Raw genomic sequence first — 9552 nt, forward strand, 5'->3', positions numbered from 1 at the left:
GTGGGGGGTGGGGTGGGGTGGGGTGTTTGTGTGTGGGTGTGGGTGTGGTGTGTGTGTATGTCTGTGTATTTATTACCATTAGCATTCAGCCATACTATCTGCCATCTATATAGATATATCTATATAGATATATATACAATAAAGGGAACACTCAAATAACACATCCTAGATCTGAATGAATGAAATATTCTCATTGAATACTTTGTTCTGTACAAAGTTGAATGTGCTGACAACAAAATCACACAAAAATCATCAATGGAAATCTAATTTATTAACCAATGGAGGCCGGGATTTGGAGTCACGCACAAAATTAAAGTGGAAAAACACACTACAGGCTGATCCATCTTTTATGTAATGTCCTTGAAACACGTCAAAATGAGGCTCAGTATTGTGTGTGACCTTCACATGAAGGCTCGCTGTAATTTCAACTCGGCAGACTCACCCAGCTGTCCAGCATCACTCATCGCAGATCCTCGCTCTCAGCTGCCAATTAGCATCTAGATTCGGGATACAAGGCTTCCCGTCCACGGCTCCTCCTGCTCGCCAGCAAGTTTTCGTCCCAACTCCACCCTCGCTTTCTCAAGCTCCTCTGGACTCCCCTTTCTTGTCCTCCACGCCACCACCAGGTCTGGGTCCCGGGGGAAGACTACCCTAATCTCTCACCCTACGTCGATCATCAAAGCTCACAGTGGTTCTCTGCAAACTCGTCTTCTGCCGGGGCCCGAGCGCCAAAGACCTCTAGCCAATAAAACACTCTAATTGTCTGTATCTCTCCATGTGAGTCTCTCCAGGTTGAAGTGCCTGTATGACCTCCCTACAACACCTGGGCATGCTCCTGATGAGGTGGCAGATGGTCTCCTGAGGGATCTCCTCCAAGACCTGAACTAAAGCATCCGCCAACTCCTGGACAGTCTGTGGTGCAACGTGACATTGGTGGATGGAGCGAGACATGATGTCCCAGATGTGCTCAATCGGATTCAGGTCTGGGGAACGAGCAGGCCAGTCCATAGCTTCAATGCCTTCATCTCTCAGGAACTGCTGACACACTCCAGCCACATGAGGTCTGGCATTGCCCTGCATGAGGAGGAACCCTGGGCCAACCGCACCAGCTTATGGTCTCACAAGGGGTCTGAGGATCTCAACTCGGTACCTAATGGCAGTCATGCTACCTCTGGTGAGCACATGGAGGGCTGTGCGGCCCTCCAAAGAAATACCACCCCACACCATTACTGAACAACTGCCACAGATTTTATTGAAATTCCCAGAAAGTAATTGTTGGATCTATAACTAATTAACTTTTGGAGTCAACACAATTAAAGATGGTTATCACAGCTAAATGATCTTTAAAAATCACAAAAATATCTAAATTTCAGTAAATTCTACCCATAATAACCTAAAATTTTGTGATTTTAAAAGTAAAAATGAGCTTGTGGTTGCTATTAAAGATTGTTGTTTTGGAATACCATGACACAGTGATGTAAGGCTCTGTGGATTTGGAGGAGCAGCTAAAAAAGGACGTTGAGAATGCAAGTGTTTTTTCCCTCTAATTTGATGAATCAGCTGATATGATGGATGTGGCTCAGCTGTGTGTTTTCATCCTTTGTGCCAAGCAGGAGCTTCCCACCATTTGCCATTGAAAGGACACACAAGAGGAGAAGATATATTAAATGCAGTTTGTTAATAAGGGCAAATTGCCCCTCTTCAAACTCGTTCTATTACAATCAATGGTGCTTCAGTGATGGCAAGTCACACCAGTGAAATTTGTTGAACTGTGCAAGCAGAGTGAATCTTTCCCAGATATTCTGAACTATCACTGTATAATCCACCAATAGGCATGGTGTGGGAAGATTTTAAACCTGAAAGGCGTGATGGATGTCACCATAAAAACTGCATGGTCTTTACAGGCCAGGAGTCTGCGGAGCAGGTTATTTCAGGATCACTTGGAGGAGGCAGGTGAAGATCACACAGACCTGGGGCTGTGGCTCAGTGCTTAGAGAAGTTGTCCTCCACTGAGATAATCGGAAGTTTGATTCCTGGCAGCAGGAAGTGTCCTTGGGCAAGACACTGAATGCCCCATTGGTGTATGAATGGGGTTTAAAGCACTGATTAGACTCTATACAATGATTTATACAGATTAGCTTCATAGATTGATGTATAATTGTGTGTGTGGCTGTCATGATGTGGAGTGACGAAGGCGAACCCAGAGCGCAGACTCATACTTAACAAAAATAATTTATTAAAAATAGAAACACAAAACAAAAGCTGACGTGGCAGCAAAAACAAAATAAAGAACAAACTAAAACTAACATGAACAGAGACGGGGACAAGCGGGACGAAAAAACAACAACCAGAAACAAGCTACAAACAATAAACAAACCTTAGACAATGGACCAGCGAGGTATGGAGAGAAATGACCGGGTTTTAAAGACTGGGGATAACGAGGTGAGTGGGAACAGGTGGAATGATTACTGAGTCGGGACAGGTGAAGATGGGCGTGGCTAACAAACAAGTGAATGACTGGGGGAGAGTGGAAATGAGAACACAAACACAAGGAGGACAGAACCAAGAAGAAAACAAAAACCAGATAACTAAAAATAGAAAACAAAACCTAAACACAAACCAGAGAACTAAAACAAAACCCAGAAAAAGCCAAATCACCACAGTGGCTGGGTAAATGGGGTGCAGATTGTGTTATAAAGCACTTTGCGTAGCCTGGTTGGCTATAAAGGTGCTATATAAATACAGGCCATTGATCTGCTACTGTATATTGATGTTAGGTGTCTGAACAGAGCTTAAATTTGGGCAAGATTCAGTGAGTTGTTGCCCAAAATCATGGATTTTATTAATCATCTCTCTGTGAAGCGACCAAAGACCCTACAAATCCTCAGGTGGAAGGGAAGTGAGAATAATCTGCATGTGAATTTAACTACATAAACGGAGCATCTCATGCAGTTTAAAACTTGGAACTCCACACTCTTAAGTTCTGAACTGAGAAAATTTCCTGGATGGGAAGCGAAATGTCTTCAACTACAAAAGAGAAGTCCATTTGCTTTGCTTTGCTTTTCTTTTTTTTTTTTCTTTTTTGGAAAACAATAATGGGACTGACAGCTCAGCATTTAAAGTAAAGAGGCTGTAAGAAAGTTGCAGACGCTGATCTAAGACTTAAATAAAATCGTGATGACGGAAGACGTATCTGACACCAGGAGCAGTACTTTTAGATGAAACCGATAGAGGGTGACAGTGAGGCGCAGAGAGGGCCGGGCGTAGAGCAAGTCCCACACCGGCTGGAGTGCCTCTGACGCGGGGGAGAGTAGACCGACAGAGGAGGGAGGCTGTCTCATGCAGGGATTTACTCGGGTTGAAACAAGCGAAGGAGGAATTCTGACGAAATAAAATGGATCTTCTTTGGGTCTGGATGTTGACGGCGGCTGTGGAGGTAAATATTTGTCGTTATTCTGCAGCGAGAGAGCGGATCCTTATCTGCAGGAGGACGGAAGGATGGATGCACGGTGTGTGTGTGTGGTGGTTGGGGGTGGTTAAAGGAAGACACTCTGTGCATCTGGATTTTTTTGTCCGATAAATAAAAAGGTGGAGAGAAGGCACATTTTAACGCTAATGTGCGGTTAAACGCTGTTGATCCTGCCTAGTATTGCACATCGGTAATAAAGACCAGATAAAAGGCAGTCGGTGCGTGACGGGCTGAGATGATTCACGCACACAGGCTCAGTCAGGAGGGATTCAAACATCTATCCGTCCGTCTGTCCGTCCATCTGGTTTTCTGGACTTTTACTGTGTTTAACCCCCTCTACCCCCTGAGGTTGTATCGGTGGCGTCGCCTTCACGTGGCCACAGATCTTCCTGCAGCCCGGTCCCAGGGAGACAACCTGCCGGATGGGGCTTCTTTTACCGGGGCTTCCACTTTAAGATCCAGCAGCAGAATATGTTCAGAACATCCCAGATGGTCTGGTTCTGCTTTAACACAAACACGTTTGCTCACCGAAATCGTGTTCCTTCGAATGAAAGTCAGTTTTTACTGCTGCTGGGCCGAAGGCGAAAGGGCGACAGTGTTTTTGTTTGTTTGTTTTTTCAAGTCTGTCAGCAGTCATATCAGCGAAATATCTCAAGAACCACCAGGCGGATTTTAATGAAGCTCTCAGAAAGTAATCACTGTATGTACAGCTACAACACATTAACTTTTGGAATCAACCCAGTTCAAGATGGCCGCCACAGCTAAGCAGCCTTAACAAAACAAAAATAGCTATAATTTAATCAGTGTTACAGATATTGAGCTAAAGTTTGATGTGGTAGTAGCTGAGAGTCATTTCCAAAACAGACTTCAAGCGTTACCTAGTGAGATTTGTTTTTTAAAAACTTTGCTATTAACTGTTGCAGTCAATTGTCTGTAATCAAAATATCTGAAGAACCATTGGATTTTAATGAAACCTTCGAAATGAATCAATGTATGTGCATCTGCAGCGAATTAACTTTTGGGGTCAGCCTGATTCAAGGTAGTAATGACAGCTAGGCAAACTTATAAAACACAAAAATGTATATCTCAATCTATTTTTAAGTTAGAATTTGGTGTGGTAGTAGCTCAGCATTATCTGTGTCACATACTAAGCACATCATCTTTGTGGGGTCAACTCTTTTTATCGCTTAGCAAAATATCTCATGAAATACTGGGTGGATTTTTGTGAAACCTCTCAGAAAGTAACCATTAGGTGTACATCTGCAACTGATTACTTTTAGAGTCAACCCAATTCAAGACAGAGCATCATTTAATTGATATTAGCCAACACAAAAATGGTAATACTTTGGTCACTTTTTACAGCTATTGAAATCATCAAAACACTCCAAAATCTAATGCAGACAAGAACCTCAGCATGTATAGAGGTCATTGTAAAAGGTCAAAGGTCACCTGAAAGCAGCTGCAGTGCCCTATCCATGAACCAGCACAGTCAGCACTCTTACGCTTCTCTTTAATCCAGGAGCAGCAGGTGATTTTTCTGCTGCTGTTACCCTGCAGACACAGACTCCTGGTGGCTGCAGCTGCTAACGACTGGCAGATGACTAGTTCTGCTTTTTTCACTCACTATTGAAAGGTGAAGGCAGGCAAGGGTGAGGGGGTGGGGTTGGTGACAACACAAATAATTCAAATTGATGTTTTGCTTTTAATAACAACAACTTAAATTTGCAGCTGCTAGCAGTTTATCTCTGTGTATGTATGTGTGTGTGTGTGTGTGTGTGTATGCACATATGAGGTGCATGTGTGTTGTTTGGTAGAGAAGGCCCAGTTGTTGATGGGCACACTTGTCCACTGATCAACAGATATATTTCTTCTACAGAGTGCCACCCCTCAAAATTTCCTGCCCCCCTCTTGTCACCCCATGAATATTTTTCTAGATCTGCTTTGACTTTAGGGCAGATTCTCTGGACAGATTTTTGACTAGCCTACTTGTTTTTGATAGAGGAGTTATCAGGTTTTTACAATTTTTTTTTGTAGAAACCAGATAAATGGAAGCTTCACTGCGGGCAGCAGTAGCTTGGTGGTCAGCGCCACTGTCTTGTAATCCTGAGGTTGTGGGTTTGTGCCCAGATTGCGTCAGGATAGGCATCCGGCATAAAACAGTTGCCAAATCTCTCGCGCAAGTTTGCTCTTTGTGGCAACCCCTACAGAAGAGGTCAGCTGAAAGAACAACAACATAAATGTAAGCCATGTCATGGCAACTGCTTTACAAACAACTATCAGCTGTTAAACCCAAACTCACTGATGAGATATATAAATATACTGATTTTACTTATATTACCATCATCAATAAAAGCTGGCAGCTTTCTCCTGCATCCTGCGGCGCTCTCATTCCTGGTTCCTGGCTTTGCGTCATAGTGCACAGCAGATGGAGAAGCTGCTTGGGTTTAAACCCCCATTTTGTCCTTCATTTCTTATTCACTGTTATTTTTGCATTAAGGTTTTGTCCAAAAAAATGAAAGCATGTCTGGTTAAGGTTTCTATCTGAACAAACACGGTTTATGGTGACACTACTGGTTTTGTAATCCTGAGGCTGCATCAGAAAGGGCAATCGGCCTAAAACAATTGCCAAATCTTTTATGTGCATTTGCTCACTGTAGTGTCTCCTGAAGAAGAGAGCAGCCAAAGTAACAACTAAAACTGCACAACTCTGTCATTTCAACATAAGATGATCTCAGTCTAAAACTGGCATGAAAAGTGGTGGGCGATACACATTCCATCAGGGGCATGCTAGGCTTTTAATTTCTATTTTCTGTCTATAAGAAACCAAACCTTATTGTAATTTTGTGGTTTCAAAATGAGTGAAAGTGTTACCAAAGCTGTAATATCCAAAGAAGAAAAAGAAATAACTTTTTCAAATATTTCAGAAAATCTGGGGAGCTACTACTTTTTAGATACAACAAAGTATTAAGAAATGAGGCAGATTTGTTTTTCCTAAGCTTGTAGATAAACCTGTTAAAAGCAACATCATTTCTTTCAGACTTTAGACACAACAAGAAGAAGAAGTAAGATTATATCTGCTGTGTTTAAAACTACAAAAAATACTACTTTTTTTGCTCTGAGTGCTTGTAGTCTGTTAAAAATTTTAACCCATCAGAGGATCATGTGGAAATAATGTGCATGTGACAAAAAAAAAAGGAAAGAAAAAATAATAACACTAAACCAGGTCTGTTTGGCTAATACTAACAGGAGTGATATCAGCTGGAAAAAGCAAAACAAGTTTGATCACAGGCAAGGGTTTTGTCAGTGGGTGTTTCAGCTTTTGGCTGTTGCACATATAGATTTTCAGATGACAAAGCAAACATGTCTATCTATACACATCAGGATTATCTGATATTAGTTCTTGTTAGCAGAGACTGAGGGGCCATTTACATTAAGCTGTTTTTAGTGAAACTGTAGCATTTCTGCATTTCTGCTGTCGTTCATAACAACAGCGATCAAATTATCTGACACTGAAACCTTTTGAAGCCAGGTTTCAGAAAGGAACATTTCGGACCCACTATTTGCATTTCAAAGGAAGCTGCAATGTGTGAATCATACATGCGTTCCACAGACGGCTGCAGTTATTAGCTGTTCGGCAAATGCAGAGTAGAGAATTCAGGCTTTATAAAGCCAGAGGTGGTACTAACGGTGCAGTGTTTTTCTTCATGATTACATAATTTCATTTTTTCCCCTCTACTTGATGTAAAAAAGAAATTGTGACTGACTACAATTACATTTATTTTTTTTCCTTCTTTTTTATTGTTTCTTAATGCCAGAAAGTTGAAATTCTGGAAAAATGAAAGTTTTGTGGCATGTCTGTAATTTTTGTTTTTAATACAAAATTAAATAATTGAAAGAACATCTTCCAAAAGTGGTGATTCCATAATTTTTTCCAGGGTTCATAGTACTCTGGTTATTTTTTATATTAACATCGGTTTCATGACCTGAAACGTGTAAGAGTGACAAAAAAGCAAAAACAGATTAAATCTCTACAGGGACCAATATTTTTTCACAGCACTGTATGCTGGCGCCATGATCACTTGTGATTAACATATTCATCATTCACTTCAATGTACTCATGGCAAACATCTGTTTCATGACTGTTTGGTATGAATCCATTTTGTCATAAACTCTAGAGTTTCTGTCCAGAGAGCGAAACCAAAACCACACACGGAGACGAGGATAACGGTAAGTGAATTTATTAACAGGTGAAGCTATATACAGTGGTCGGAGTCTGGAGGAGTCTGCAAGATAAGGAGAACTGGGTGAGTCTTGGGTACAATTCAGTTCCAAGATGGTAGCAAGGATTTCAAGGTCTCTTTGTTTGCTTACAGGTCCTGGAGGAGGTTTGCGGCGTCGAGCAGGAGAGGTGCGGTTCCAGTGGTTCCAGGAGACGAGCCAGTTACAGCAAGGTAAGTATCAGCGGTTATCCAGGTAAGTAGTTCTTCAGATCCGTAGTCGTGGCGTGGCAAAAAACCTGAGTCCTAGGCACAAACAGAGAACGTGAGTAACATAGGGAGCATAAGTTAGGTTAGACGCTGAGGCGGAGAATCTAACCCAGAAGGTTCGATGCTCCAGCGAAGATCTGATCCCAGCCTGCTGCTTAAGTACTGGCTGGTCTTATCAGTGGAAACTGGAACACCTGTGAAAGAATGATTAGTGGCTCTGCCCACAAGGCGGAGCCAAACCCAGATCCTCACACATTTATTATTTGACCGATTTAATAGCTACTGAATCAGTCAGGGACAGTAAAGAATTAGTCCAGATGTTTCCAACCAGCAAGAAAAGATAAAGGTCTTCAATGGGTAAAGTGTTACTTGTTTTAGTGGATATAACTGTTCTGAGTAAGGATGACCATCACTCGAGGTAACAACTCTAAGGTGTAAAAAATCAGCTATAACATTTTTTTTCAAGGCCTTAACAAAGTCTGCTGAGACGTCATCCAACATAGTCTGCTAAGGTTGGGAATCTTTAGGCACCTCATGACTTGATTCGATTACAATTCAGGGGGCTGTGATGCGATTTTAAAACAATTACAGATGCATCTCAATGCCTCTATAATCACACTTTAAACAAATTCCTGAGGAAAGAATCTCTCCGACCTACAAGAAAAATATATTTTGTAAATTTGACTTAAATTAGGATTTAAATTAGTTGCAATTAATTATTAATTAATATTATTAATATTATTATTATTATTTGTTTATTTTAATTGGGTTTTTTTTTTTTAGTATTTCAAAAGTGCCTTTTTGTAAAACGGTTGTTGTGAAAATATTTGACACAAATATCTTTCAATATCACATAATAAATAGCCATATTTTCAACTTTCCTGTCAACTTTAATCATTTTTTTGTACTAAATCGCGGTCGGCCGGTGATCGGCCGGCGAACGGCTACCTACCACTAGGCTCGCCTTGTGGGCAGAGCCAAACCCAGATCCTCACAGTACCCCCCCTCTAACAATCGCCCCTTGGCGATTTTGAACGTCTCTCTGGATGCGCTCTATAAAAGTCCGAGATCAAGGAGGCATCCAGGATAAAAGACCTGGGGACCCATGTGCGCTCCTCAGGTCCATAGCCCTCCCAATCGACCAAAAACTGAACCCCTCTGCCTCTCTGTCGTGCATTGATAATGCGATTCACTGTAAAAGCGGGATGATTGTCGATCAGCCGGGCGGGAGGGGGGAGGACGATAGGTGGGTTCAAAGGGCTGTGCACAAATGGTTTGATTTGAGAAACGTGAAAAGCTGGATGAATCTGCATGGCTGCAGGAAGGGTCAAACGGACTGAGGTGGGGTTCAGCATCTTCTCAATGGGGAAAGGTCCTATGAACCGAGGAGCTAGTTTCCTCGAGGTACCTTTGAGAGGAATGTCCCTGGTGGAGAGCCAAACCTTGTCGCCCACTTTATATTTCGGAGCTGAGGAACGGTGACGGTCGGCATACCTCTTATTTTGCTCCGCGGATCTCTGTAGTGCTCTTTTGGTCTGTCGCCAAATGCTTCTGCATCTCCGTAGATGAGTCTGCACGGAAGGAACAGCAATTTCA

General features: G+C 42.1%; 1 protein-coding gene and 1 long non-coding RNA gene across 2 annotated transcripts in view; one reads left to right on the forward strand and one right to left on the reverse strand.

Annotated features, from left to right (window-relative positions):
- The first annotated feature begins 3274 nt into the window (after window positions 1-3274).
- LOC108246957 (cadherin-2) overlaps window positions 3275-9552 on the forward strand; it is a 122281-nt gene continuing 116003 nt past the window's right edge. Inside the window, exon 1 of the mRNA XM_017434750.3 lies at window positions 3275-3436. Within this exon, the coding sequence (XP_017290239.1) occupies window positions 3395-3436 (42 nt within the window). The 5' untranslated portion in view covers window positions 3275-3394. The remainder of the gene's footprint in view (window positions 3437-9552) is intronic.
- Window positions 7705-8126, reverse strand: LOC112451321. Its single transcript, XR_003040127.2, has 3 exons — window positions 8066-8126; window positions 7841-7985; window positions 7705-7752 (listed from the first exon to the last, which is right to left on the reverse strand). It is a non-coding gene; the product is annotated as an uncharacterized LOC112451321 (long non-coding RNA).

Source organism: Kryptolebias marmoratus, linkage group LG18 (genome assembly GCF_001649575.2).
Source record: "Kryptolebias marmoratus isolate JLee-2015 linkage group LG18, ASM164957v2, whole genome shotgun sequence".
NCBI classification, from domain to species: Eukaryota; Metazoa; Chordata; class Actinopteri; order Cyprinodontiformes; family Rivulidae; genus Kryptolebias; species Kryptolebias marmoratus.